The 14,525-nt window shown below is 40.3% G+C and overlaps 1 protein-coding gene across 1 annotated transcript in view; it reads right to left on the bottom strand.

Moving 5' to 3' along the window:
* GRIA4 (glutamate ionotropic receptor AMPA type subunit 4) overlaps positions 1-14,525 on the bottom strand; it is a gene marked incomplete at its 5' end in the record, with an annotated part of 159,137 nt that overhangs the window by 87,861 nt on the left and 56,751 nt on the right. The window contains one exon of the mRNA XM_026092286.1: positions 11,119-11,303. Coding sequence (XP_025948071.1) covers positions 11,119-11,303 — 185 coding nt within the window. The remainder of the gene's footprint in view (positions 1-11,118; positions 11,304-14,525) is intronic.

Below are 14,525 nucleotides of genomic sequence, written 5' to 3'. Positions count from 1 at the left end.
GCTGTAAGGCTCAGTCTTGCTCCTGATACCTTATTATCTCTGCAGTGTTTAATATGTACTGCCAATGAGAGTTTGGCAGAAAAATAAATGGAGCACCATAACTGGTAACATTCAGCTTCACCATTTTCTGCTTTTGAAAGCTTTCCTTCATCATTTTAATGTTTTTTTTTTTTAAATATAGATTAACAACAAAAATAAAAACCAATGAAAGGCCAACAGATACACAGGTATTTGTAGTTAACAAAACTATCCACACCATCTAAATGATTCTGTTATTACACTTTTTCTACTTAATTGTAAAATCTATCTGAAACATTGACTTCACTGTGTATCTTAATGGATTTTTGAGCACTGTACAAGGCATAAGTGATAGCAGTGAGAACAGCTATGGCTGAATAAATGGGAGTATGCTTCTCTAGTAATAGTAGTAGTAGTAGTAGTAGTAGTAATATTATTCTCTAGTAATATTATTCTCTAGTAAAATTAGTGTCTAAAGAGGTGAAAAGAATAAATGCTATAGTTAAACCAGATTTCACTGAAATCTTTAAAACCATTTTCTATGTTATTCTCCAAATCTGACCATAATTTCATCATTTTACTATATTTCACTCTTTCCTTAAAGTTAGCAAATGAAGAAATAGCAAAAGAAATCTATGACATACATATTACAACACTGAAGCCAAATTAATCCAGATGACTAAATGCAAGTAAATTTTAGAAGAGGGTGATATGACACTTTCCTTAAGTGTGTGTAGTGATAGTTTAAGAGAAAAATAAAATCCACAAAAAAAAAAGGAGTTATCAGTTCTCACTTCTTACTGTTCTGTTAATTTTAAACACTGCTTAATTTTGCTACATGTGGCTTTTGGATTGCTTTAGATTGAAATAAATTTGATTTGATTGATATGAAATTGATAAAAATCAACTAATGGACAAATATTAATGAGAATAAAAGTTACTATTTTTTGTTTAATTTGCTTAGGCTGAAAACCCTGACTTGAGTTTTCACAAGTTCAGCCTAAACAGCTATACTGGCTTAACTTTTTGGGTGTTCTCAGGAAAAAAATAACAAATAACACTTTTGTTTTATAGGCACATTTGTTGTGAAATGAGAGTTCTATACGTAGCAAATAAAAATTCAGTAAATATATAACAAGATTAAAATAATTTTTTTTTATTTTTTTGATAGATACACCCTTTATCCTTAGGCTGACCTGACTTTCCATCATCAGTAAATAAGGCACAAATACATATTTTAGAATGCAGGAAGAAAAATAAAATGAAAAGATCACAGAATCGCTGAGGTTGGAAGGGACCTCTGGAGATCATCTACTCCAACCCCCCTGCTCAAGCAGGCTCACCTAGAGTACATTGCACAGGATCGTGTCCAGGCGGGTTTTGAATATCTCCAGAGAAGGAGACTCCACAACCTCTCTGGGCAACCTGTTCCAGTGCTCTGTCACCCTCACAGTGAAAAAGTATTTCCTCATGTTCAGATGGAAGCGTCTGTGTTTCAGTTTGTGCCCGTTGCCTTGCGTCCTGTCGCTCGGCACCACTGAAAAGAGTCTGGTCCCATCCTCTCGACACCCTCCCTTCAGATACTTGTACACGTTGATAAGATCTCCTCTCAGCCTTCTCTTCTCCAGGCTGAACAGGCCCAGCTCTCTCAGCCTTTCCTCATAAGAGAGATGCTCCAGTCCCCTAATCATCTTAGTAGCCCTTCGCTGGACTTGCTCCAGTAGTGCCACATCCCTCTTGTACTGGGGAGCCCAGAACTGGACGCAGTACTCCAGATGGGGCCTCACCAGGGCTGAGTAGAGGGGGAGGATCACCTCCCTCGACCTGCTGGCAACACTCTTCCTGATGCACCCCAGCATACCATTGGCCTTCTTGGCCACAAGGGCACATTGCTGCCTCATGCTTAACTTGGTGTCCACCAGCACTCCCAGGCCATCTCCGCAGAGCTGCTTTCCAGCAGGTCAACCCCCAACCTGTACTGGTGCATGGCGTTATTCCTCCCCAGGTGCAGGACCCTGCACTTGCCTTTGTTGAACTTCATGAGGTTCCTCTCTGCCCACCTCTCCAGCCTGTCCAGGTCTCTCTGAATGGCAGCACAGCCCTCTGGTGTATCGGCCACTCCTCCCAGTTTTGTATCGTCAGCAAACTTGCTGAGGGTGCACTCTGTCCCTTCATCCAGGTCATTGATGAAGAAGTTGAACAAGACTGGACCCACTACTGACCCCTGGGGGACACCGCTAGCTACAGGCCTCCAACTAGACTCTGCACCGCTGATCAAAACTCTCTGAGCTCTGCCATTCAGCCAGTTCTCAATCCACCTCACTGTCCACTCATCCAGCCCACACTTCCTGAGCTTCCCTATGAGGATGCTATGGGAGACAGTGTCAAAAGCCTTGCTGAAGTCTAGGTAGACAACATCCACTGCTCTCCCCTCATCTACCCAGCCAGTCATTCCATCAGAGAAGGCTATCAGATTGGTTAGGCATGATTTCCCCTTGGTGAAGCCATGCTGACTACTCCTGATCACCTTCTTGTCCTCCACATGCTTGGAGATGGCCTCCAGGATGAGCTGCTCCATCACCTTTCCAGGGATGGAGGTGAGGCTCACTGGCCTGTAGTTCCCTGGGTCCTCCTTCTTGCCCTTTTTGAAGACTGGGGTGACATTGGCTTTCTTCCAGTCCTCGGGCACCTCTCCTGTTCTCCATGACCTTTCAAAGATGATGGAGAGTGGCTTAGCAATGACATCCGCCAGCTCCCTCAGCACTCGTGGGTGCATCCCATCAGGGCCCATGGATTTGTGGGTGTCAAGTTTGCTTAAATGATCTCTAACCCACTCCTCCTTCACCAAGGGAAAGTCTTCCTCTCTCCAGACTTTCTCTCTTGCCTCCAGGATCTGGGGTTCCTGAGGGCTGGCCTGAGCAGTAAAGACTGAAGCAAAGAAGGCATTCAGTAACTCTGCCTTCTCTGCATCCTTCGTCACCAGGGCACCCACCCCATTCAGCAAAGGGCCCACATTTTCCCTAGTCTTCCTCTTGCTGCTGATGTATTTGAAGAAGCCCTTCTTGYTGTCCTTGACATCTCTAGCCAGATTTAATTCCAAACGGGCCTTAGCCTTCCTCGTCRCATCCCTGYATACTCTGACAACGTTCCTATATTCCTCCCAAGTGGCCTGTCCCCCTTTCCACTTTCTGTAGACTTCCTTCTTCTGGTTGAGTTTTGCCAGGAGCTCCTTGCTCATCCATGCAGGTCTCCTGCCTCCGTTGCTTGACTTCCTACTCATAGGGATGCACCGCTCTTGAGCCTGGAGGAAGTGATGTTTGAATATTAACCAGCTCTCTTGGACCACCCTTCCTTTCCAAGATGAATAAGAAAAAAGAAAAACTCCCAGTGAAAAGTGAGCAAAACACGCAGAGCTGATTCTTACAGTGTCATATGCAAATGATTACTTTTGCCTGGACTGTTCAGCTTAAAAATGTTCTATTGATTGTGGCTAATATTAGCAGATTAGTTGGTAGGAAATGGAAATCACAACATTACAGTGCATTTCAAGTATACATTGTGCTTTAAGCAGGAAGTTCTTTCTCTAAGTTAGGGGAAGCACTTTGGAAGCAGCTTAGAAAGAAAGAGACACATTAGCAGAGGGAATTTTCAGTGTCTCTCACTTACTTTCATCCTTTGATTCAAACAGAATATTCTTGTGCTTTTTAAAGACCACCTGCTGAATGTGTTGTAGTTCACAGAAAAAAGGTCTGTTGATAACAAGGACATTGTGGTACTTGATAGAAGAATGTGCATCACGGGAAATGTATTCTGCTACATAAGCTACATAAAGCTGTGAATATGTCACTTTATCTTTCCGTGCCTCTGTTTTACCTCCTTTTTGATTTTTCTTGTCCCTGTAAACTGGAAAGCTAATGGTGAACATAGTCTTTAATTTTGGTGTGGAGGAAAATGGGGCCTTCTCTAAGTGAGTTTCTAGGCATTTATGCAATATAAATAAACACTCTTTTGGTTTAAGTTTTTAGTTACAATTTTCAATAACAGCACACGGATTATTTTTATTATGGCTGTCTAATAAAACAAATGCTCTTTCTCCAAAATGGGAACACACTTTCTGGCAGTACTGGGGAAAGCTGACATGGAATAGACTTTTGTCTTACTGCTTTCGCTGCTCCTGTGCAGGGCTGAAACACACCATTTTCCATTTTTTTGCTGGAGGTGAACAACTGTGGCAATGACCAGCGTTACATCCCTTTCCGTCAGTGGCTGCTGGGGCTTCCCAGAGCACCAGCAGTGCCTAGATGCCTCCTGCCCCGGCAGCACCACCGCTGCGGAGCAGTCCCTGCGCCCACCACAGCCATGCAGCCTCAGGCCATAGGCCAGGGCTATGCTAGTAAATTAAATGGGCCAGGACCTGTTTGTGTCCCTGCAGGCATACAGCGCGGCACAGCTCCAACCATCTGGCTGCACAGGCTTCTTCCCCTAGACAGGGTGGCCTCATACTCGCTGCCTCCTGGGAGCAAGCCCTGGTATGTGCTAGTCCTCCAGTGAGGCCTGGGAAATGGGAAAGTGCTTACTGGCACAAGCCCATATTTTTCCAGGAATTGTGGGACAGGTCTTGTGTCCATACATTGATCCTGCTTATTTTCATAGTCATATGGTCCCCAGCTCAAAGATAACATGCAGAGCAGAAACATGTTTACCCAAGCACTAAGAAGACACATTCTGCCTAAATAGAGAGTGCTCTGATTTGTGCAGCCCCTCCTCTGCTTTTCCAGGTTTCCATCCTTGCAGCAGGAAGCTTGAAGCCTCTGTTTCCAGCTCTAAAAAAAATCACATTTTTGTTTTTGGCAACTTGGCATTTTTCAATGACAATGTGTTCCGCTGGAAAGTTTCCAGGCATATTGACAGCAATATACTGGCATACAAATCAAGGCAGTAAACTACTCTGTAGTTGTTACCACTTATCTATTGATTTGAATTAGAAGATCCTTTCAAGTATTAGATGGCTATCTCCTACGGAGAAAAAAAATTATAGGACAATTGAGTCTAATTCAGATTTTCCAAAAAAATTCATTCAAAACATATTTGTGGATAGAGTGGATCTCTGTAGCAAGATTAGGACAGTCAAAAATGCTGGAATTTGTTTTCAGCCATCAGTATAAATGCACATTTTTAGTCTGATCTGTCATAGCATCATTTGAGTGAGTCTAAAATGAATCCCTCCTTATCCTCCTGTCTGTCCCCACTGGGATCACACTGCTATACAGTATGGTAGATTTTTTGCTTCTGTATTAGTCATCGCTATCAACATTGGATTCAAACTTTGAGATGGTCCCCCAAACTCACATTTCATGAGAAGGAGTGCTATTCAGCTTTATAATTAATTCAATTCTCTCTGTCTTCCTCACTTCTTGAAATTAACAAGATTATGTACTGTAGATAAAACCCAGAAGTAGAAATATGTAACRTTATGCATTCCCTTCTGGGAAAAGGGAGTTATTTTTCAGTAAATATGATGGTACCAGAGGTTGCACTAGTGAAACAGATGGGAGCTATTTTTCGGTAAATATGATGGGACCAGAGGTTGCACTAGGGAAACAGATTTTGGTAAGGTTGAGCCTAAGTATCTTATAACATAGCTAGTGTATGTAGGTCATCTTCTCTGTGCTAAAGAGAAAAATGTCCTTCAAGGAGAAAAGAAGAGTTGCTCTAGTAATGAAAGACAGTACTAAGCTGTGAGATGATAGATGGTGTATTTGAATCTGTATTAGGAGATCTGAAAGAGAGGCAAAGACTTTGGAGTTTTAGACTGAGATCTAGAAGCCAGAACTACTTGGCAAATCAGACTTTACTAGAGGATGATAGTACAGAGTATTCACCTTAAACTGGAACTTGCAGAAGATGATCAGCTTTAGAAAGTTCAAAATGAGTTGCTTTGCATCTTTCCTCTTTGGTATTAAAACATAACTGCTGTAAATTCCTTTTTCTCTGAAGAAAAGCCATACAAGCCTCTCCATTCCCACCACAAGAAGAGAAGATACCTTCTGCCAGAGCAATCTTAGAAAGAAACAAGACGATAGGTGCAGTAAGCAAGAGGATATTAAATTCAGCCATATCACTTTATCTACCACATTTGCCTAGAGTAATGTTCCTTATTGCATTGCTAAAGACGCATGAGCACTTTTGGGCAAGGGCTAGAAAATGCCTTTTAATATGTGAAAGAGGAGCAACAATTGAGAAAACTGTCTGCACCTTCCAAACAGTTTTTCACAGATACTGTAAACCTGACCATGCATGAACTGAAAAGGTGGAAGGGTCAGGTAACATTTGTTTATTGAACTAGTCTCCTCTTCTGAGGTTCTTGCTTATACGAACAGTGCAATGACATTGGTATCAATGCTTATTATAGTTTTTCTGAACCATGATGCTAGATGGAAAATAAATCCTTTTATTTTTGGAAAAGAACATATTAAAATAAGAGTCAATCAGAACTGTTTAAATGCATAATGGTTCTTGACTGAGTGTTAAAAAGATTAGGAACATCTAGCAGAAGGTACACTGCATGGTCTGTAATGTTGCATTGTATGAACTTTCTTTCTAGACCACATAGAACTTGCATGGGGAAGTAGGAGTACAAAACTGCAAAGGTGGAAGTCAATGATCTAGATGACAACAAATATGAACAACTCACATGATGATGCTTGCAGTGCCTATGGATCCAGCTGCTAGCATAAAGAAGACATTTTCTTCTTTGGCTTTGGGAAAGGCTTAAGACATGTACAACATTCTACATTACATTAACTGTCAGGTCTTGATAATTCTCCAGCTTGTACTGGAGAAAGAATTGGATAGTTGAGAATTTAAAGGTCTTCCTTCTAAGCTGTGTGGTATTTCATTGCCTGTTGGTGGAATGGAGACAAGCAAGTAAAGAAAAACTTATGCCAAGGGTCTTGATGTTTATGGTGTCTATCATAAACTGGGGTTGCAGGATGGTGAGGTCTGACATAAAGGAAGAGTTTCACTCATAGGTAACAAAAAAGTCTTCCTCATCATGGCTGTTGTAGGATATTAAGGAAGAAGGGTGTTCTTTCACCATTCTGAGAATAAAGTATGAAAATGATCTAAAATTATCCTGTTACGCTTAGGTCACAGCAGATTCTCGAGAGTGGGTGGAGATCTGCTGACTCAGATAGATAAACTGAAGACACTGTTTCTGTTACTGATGAATTGAAGCAACAACTCTACGACCCTGCAGAAAGTGATGCCTTGCTTCAGTGATGTATTTAAACAAGACTTTGAGCTGAGCCGTGCCAACTGGCACTAATATAGAAACTGAGCGTTAGGGTTCCAGTCACCCCCAAATACTGCCAGTCGCTACCAGAGGCTGCATGGTCTTGGGCAGGGGAGCACGACCAAAGAAGGGGAGCCTGGTTTTACTGAGAAAATCGTCATGACCTTTTGAGTCTTGGCATAGCCTTGAGAGGTAAGATCTGAAACTTTTTCTGTCAAGACAGTAGTGGGCCATTCAAGCAAACAGGATGATAAATACTTGTGGCCGGGCCAAAAGCATCTACTGAATTTAACGCAGGCCTTACTGCTCCTTTCTAGAAAGGAAATCTGAAAATGGAACTTCATCTCTCCATGCTTCACACTTAAAAGGAGTAAAGATTTGGCTCTTGCCCCCAAAACATGAGTCTTGCCACAGCAACATAAAAATCTGAAGGGAACATCAGGTGATGAAAAATGCACATCACAGGTTGTGCACAGATGGAATCTGTATTTCAGACACACCATGCAGTTCCAGAAAAGAAATTTTATCTGAGGACAAGCCTCCAGTACTGAATGTGGAGGCAGGTTCTACATGCTCCAAGGCACAACATGGGCTGGTATGTTTGCTCTCAGGGAAATGAAATGAGAGAGGAGAAAATACAGGAGAAAAAAATGATGAACTAAGAAAAATACAAGAGACACAATGTAAATAGAAAATGGTAAGACTAAAGCTGCACAAGAAGGGAGGAAACAGCAGGTACTGCTTTTCTCACCTCGGCAGCTAGAAGAAGAGAGCGCACAGAATGCACTAGGTCAGATACGTGGGCACAAGACATGGGCAGGGGAGCAGGGCATGCGCTCACCCTCTGAACAAGGCTAGAGGAAAATTTTCCGGTCTTGGCTGCTTGAGGTCCACAGTCATGAGAAGCATGAGTGTGTATATGGGCAGTCACTACTGAGAAGAAACCCACAAGCCAGTTTCTCTCCCTTCATTAACATGGACTTAAGGGCAAAGTACTTTGAGTTACGGTCTCATTACTGAAATTTAATTACTTATCCTAAATGTTCTGCAGAACATTTACTTGTACATTGCAAAGTATTACAGTATAGTCACAACTTAGGTTCTCAATTAAGGAAGAACTAGGCAGAAAAGAAGTTGAGTTAATTAGAGCCACTGAAGCTTAATCAATTCCTCTGTGTATGCAGGGAAGAGCTCTCCAATTTTTAGTCCATTTGTGAAGCCACCTTACCTGTCAGTTGCAGGTTATTAAAGCCCCCATGCAAAATGAAAAATCATTTAATTGATTTGATTGATGTTTTTTAAATGACAGCTATTTTGAATTTTCTACATTGGAACAGACTCTTTTTGCCTCGCTCCCATTTTTGGCAGATTGTAAATGTTTTTGTCTCAGAGGACGTTTCTGAGTGCTCACCCCTAAGCCACACTTGATCTCTGCAGGCAGAATGCTTTTATTTTGGATCCCCAAACCAGTGGCTAAGCACAGCACCCCAGGCCTACTTGCAAGTGAGCTGGCTGAGGAAGAGAGGGACCATCTCACTGGACAGTAAAGCTGAGCCTCTCTTGAGTATTTTGTCTAGTCTGGCAACGATGTCATTCCTTTTTGTACAGGAAGGATGGAGAGGGGTTTTGGGGATGTTGGGGGAGAATAATAGAATTCAAATGACTCAGACAAATTACAGAAATATTCTGAAATATGTAAGTTGCAATTTAATAAGGTCAAGTGTAAAGTCTTACACTTGGGTGTGAATAAACGTCAAAACAAATACAGAATGTGGAACAGCTCATCTCCTGAGTAAAATTCATTCCATTCACAATTAGATGGTGTTCAAATGAATCACTTCCTAAAAGTGCTTGTGTGACTAGTTAAGACACAGCTATGTCGCAAGTCAGGTCTAGCTCCTTCCCTAGACTCTCTCTTTACAGTTAAGGGAGAGACAAGCCTCAATCAGCTTTTGGGATTGTCCTGCAGCCAAACTTGCACGGTCTGATTCATTCTGTTGAGATCAGGCACTGAAGTTTTATGACTTGCAGTGCCTGTGTTAAGTGCCTATTTTAGGTGGGCAAAATCCAGACCTGTACGAAGCCAGAGAAGATCAAAAGCTTATCCCATTAAAATCAATATTAAAATCAGTTGTGCAGGATCCAAACAAAGAGTACAGGTTATTCTAAAAAGGAATGCAGATGCCAATCTGCAAAGAAAATGAGCAGCAATTCCTGGAAGCAAATAAAATGTACAGCTGAGATCAGTGAGATCAAAACACGTACTGGATGAGCTCTTTTTGAGACTTATGAAGGTGGCTCCACTCCAAGACTTATGGCTACAGTAAGCTACAGTTATGTGTTTGAAAAGAAAAATGTTACATACATTCAGAACTGATGGAAATAATATTTTCCTAAATATATTTTAAAAGACCCCCAAATGGGTGTTCTGTATTACACAGGCTGAACTGGAGGAGGGTTTCATTATAAGCTATGGAAAGTGTGTATAAAACACAATGACTTTCACAGTAAAAAAAAAAAGCCCAAATGAATATATATATAGCAATACCGTCCATCATCTATTTTTCGCTTGGTAACAGCCATAGAAATAATCCTTATTAAATCAGCTCAGTTAATGCTCAGTTTCCTTTTTCAGACAGTAAAAACAAGTTGATGTATATATTTCTATAAAGTATCATTTTATGCAATTTTGTATCACAAATGACATTTTATATTTCCATGACTTTAGTAGCAGATGCATCATGAATGTTTTTGCAATAAAATCTTTAGAAATTTCTAATACTCTAGCAAAGAGAAGTTAGGTAGTGCCGTGGAAGAGGATTTACCACCACTAGATGGCATTCATTCCCTGTAATTCTCTTGCAGCAGCTGTAGGTACTGAACGGGGCACTTTCAACACTTAACATAATATATGGGATCATACGAGAGGCAGATAGAATTCAAAACCCTCACTTATTTTACTATCATTTAACAAAATGCTCTTTTCAAACCATTATTTTTTCCATCATTTAAGGAAGACCTCACACATAAGTACTATATGCCGACACATTTTCCACATCAAAGCAGCAGCATTTTTTATTCATTTTGCACAAAATGCAGTACCGGTATCAGTACTACCCAGTGCAAGCCAGTCAGTCTGGCCCAAGTCTTGCCTTAACATAACAGTAGGCTTCCATTAATAACTGATGGAAAACCTGACCTTCCTTCCCAGTTCAATAGCATCTTTATTTTACTGTTCTTCAGATCCATAAATACTCTGCTAAGGTAATATAACTCTCAGTTTAAATATGTGTAATAACAATTTTAACACATTTGATGGCTAGAAATACATAGCCTGTGCTATTTGGAGAACAGAAAGTAATCCTGGATTCAAATAAGCAGACTTTTTTTTCTCTCAAACAAAACAGAGCCCTTCCCCCATAAAGGTACAGACTGAGGGTATCTTGGTAAATCAGCAAAGCTGGGTTGCTCTGCCAACCCATAGACCCTGACGCCAGGTTTATCATGCATGGAAGTGTTGCAATGTGGGACTATATATGAGGGCTAGAACTCTCTGCCCAGGACTTGCCACTGGTGGGACAGGGGTAGCTCATGGTGCCAATGCACTGGCTGGTACCACAGGAGCTTTATTGGTAGGTGAAAAGAGCAAGCAAGTGGACATAAAAATATAGGCCCACAAAGAAAAAAAAAAGGAAAAAGCAGGCAATCTCATTTCCATCAAGAAAATAAACGGAAGGCAATGCACAGCGGTAGCTCTTTTGGAGTTTTGGTAATGTATTTACAGTGACATTAAAAGCAGGTATTACCTGTTCTAAAAGATTCTGAAGCCTCTCTATTTCACAGTCTATTACAAATTTCTTTTCTTGTCTTCGGTCCAGGTCTTCTAAAAGCCGCCTGTAGCTGGCATCATTAAAATTCTCCACACAGATGGCACTGACTTGCCAGCTATTTTGTCCTGCTTTCTCCATAATAGCTTGAAGTATTGAATAACCTAAAAAAAAAAAAAAAAAAAGGATACAGTACACTAGTAACGCAATCATTGCATTTTATGAATAGGAATTGTTCTTAGTCAATGTCTCTTAATACTTGCTACTGCAGGGAGGGAAATAAGAGACAGTTTCTTGCCCTGCCTGTGTTACTAGCCATGCTCAGCACACAGTATTTTAATTAATGAAAATTACAATTGTTATTATCAGAATCCTTGGAATGATACTTACTTTTATGAATAATCCACATATGAATTATAGACATGAACTCCTCCAATCAGCCAGTCGGCTCCCAGACTGATTTTGCCTCTGTCCACAGGAAGCAGAGGTTTCTGTACTCAGGCATTTCTCATGACACAGCAAAGAAAAAATCTGAGTCAACTTATTCACCAGAGGTATTTATATACTAGAAAAATAGTATGTTAGACCTTCAGATGCTTTGCATTTTGTTTTTTTATAACACTAAATCAAAGAAGCTTTTAATGCTTTTTAATTAGATTTTTTTCATGGATTTTTATCTTTCTCTTTATGTATAGATATATAGATACATCAGTATAGATGAATAGAAATTATAGATGATTAGAAATTATATTAACCTAGTTCAGAGATCCTATGCAGCTTCAATTAACATATGCAAAGTGATTAGAGGTCAAAGAATGAAGGGCACTATAGAAACATTAATTATTAGTATTGGCAGGAATTTTCCTCTTATTTTTTCTGTGCCCAGGAATTTTGCTCTTATTTTTCCAGTGCCCCCCTTGTCATCTCTGAGCCCATTCACAGAAGGGAAAGGCAGCATCTTCTCTAATGTCTCCATCTGAAACTACAGGGCTGGCCTCCCTCCCCTCAGTCCCAGGGTGCCCTGGCCTATGAGCCCTTCAGCTGGATCCCAACCTAATTTATTCTAATGGACGTGGGCAGTATATTTGTGGAAAGAGAGGAATCTGTGACTTATCAGAGGACAGCTTCCCCTTGTAGGGTAAGAGAAGCGACTTTCCCAGTCAGTTCCTGAAGCAGGGGCTATTTACTTTTCTATCTTTTACCTAGAGTAAATGGAATTTGTTGAAAACGATGATCCCACAGCTCACATTCAGAACTACTGTTCAAGAAAGACAAAACTGTTTGTAGATGACTTGGTGATACAAATGACAGAGTTCAGACATGGTCCCCCTCCCCCCCAGTGTATCTTGGCTTATTACTTGTTATCTAGCTGAATTTTTCACAATAGTTTTAAATGAAAGATTGCACCTCTTGAAAGCTACTCTGTAATGATATGGATTCACAGTGGTGGCTCCTTTCTCCCTTTAGGAGGGTCCCATGCTCTGCGCCTCTGTGTAGTGATCCCTAGCTGTCATTTTAATGTGCTTGAAGATCCCACTGCAGGACAGCTTCCACATAAAAAGCACTACCTGAAATCCCCACAAATTGCAAGAGGAACATGTGCAAGTTACATTTCAGAAATGGAAAGAGTATTTATGAGTGTGCTGTTGCCAACTAATAAAATATCAGAAGACCTACAAAACCACCAAAAATGGATTTGCCTCCAATGACATAAAAGCAGATGATCGTTTCCTCAGAATGTGAAGATTACAGGACACATCAGAAACTAACTCAACTGCAAATAATAGTTATTAGCTCCTATGACCTAGGCAGTCCTTCTATTGTTAACTTAAAATCTCTTTCTCCTTACCATTATGACACTAAACACCTATACTATGAAATGAACATTTATTAGTTTTTTCTCAAATTCAGATGACACATGTAAAATGGAAATATACACATTTATAAAGAATACACAATATATTTTATCCTATAAATGAGACATTCATTTTATGAAACAGCTTTTTATCCTAGGAAATGAACTCAAATACTTGATGTGTTGACTATTAAAACATTTCTGTACTCAGCATACATTTTTAACCTGATGTCTGTTATTTTTTTTCAAAGAACCATACAGCTTTCCTGTTAATTGCTGCATAATTATTCTGCTTTTCCTGTTGCTATATTCAATCTCCTTTTTGCCTGTAATTATCTCCGCAAATCATGACTAGATTCTTTCCCAAACATTGTATTTCTTGCTTCATTTCCTATTCATCTCCATATATAGATGTACATTAAAACTACTCCAGTGTTATATGTGTTCCTGCATCATTTACACTGTAGCTTTGACTTGATCCTTGCTACAAAGACAGTCAACATTTACTTAATTCAGCTTCCTGACACAAATTAACATTTTCTTTGATTCTGAATGAATGGTGTTTGAAACAGCAATTGACATCTCCTCATTCCTTTCTTATTTAGTTTGGACAACTTTACTAAGATGTGTTTTGATCAAACCAGGAATTTATCCAGCATAAAGCATGACAAGTATCAGACAAACACACAGAAAAGCTTTTCTTCTACCTTGGATCAAGGTTTAACTTGCCATATTTCATTAGCAGCTGCCTTCATTTAGGCATTTCAGGCTTCTGTAGCTTCTTGTCAGTAGTTGGCACTCAGGCACGTATTTTTGTGTTGGGATGTCTTTCACATATAGCATAATACAGCTAAACTGTAGTCAACTGGGTACTGCGCAACTTCTCCATCAGAGGACCTTCTTTAATGCAGAATTCAGAATCCCTTTGCATGTAACTGTTGGCATATCATGCACTCTGCATGTAGGTACAATTTTTAATATCATAGACTGACAAGGGTGGAGTTTAAGCCGAATAATTGACAGCATTCACAGGCTCAGTTGGAATAAAACTCAGACATGCTGAGGAGTACGCACATTTGTCCAAAATAATTGGTTACAACTATCAGGAAAAAAATGAGTTGTCTATAGTGCTGCAAACCGCCCCCCCCCCCCCGAAACTAGCATGGGGTAATTCTACCAATAAAGAAACAGAGTGCAGTGTCTCTATTTAAACAAAACTCTCAAACTTCAAAAAGGTGTTTGCCCAAGTAAATACAGCAGAGGTGAATCTTATACTTATCATCTAAAAGGTAGTTATTTTCTGGTTATTTGATTTTAGATCCAACTTCCCTGTGAATCTTCAGTTATACTACTACATAGATGAATCACAGAATATTTGGGGTGGGAAAGTACCTCTGGAGATCATCCGGTTCAGGCCCCCTGCTCATGCAGGGTCAGCTAGAGCAGGTCACTCAGGACCCTCTCCAGTCAGGTTTGGAATATCTCCAGGAATGGAGACTCCACAACCTCTCCGGGCAAGATGATGTACTTT

This window comes from Apteryx rowi, unplaced genomic scaffold, assembly GCF_003343035.1.
Source record: "Apteryx rowi isolate R43461 unplaced genomic scaffold, aptRow1 scaffold_955, whole genome shotgun sequence".
NCBI classification, from domain to species: Eukaryota; Metazoa; Chordata; class Aves; order Apterygiformes; family Apterygidae; genus Apteryx; species Apteryx rowi.
This window is presented reverse-complemented; position numbering and strand designations above follow the sequence as displayed.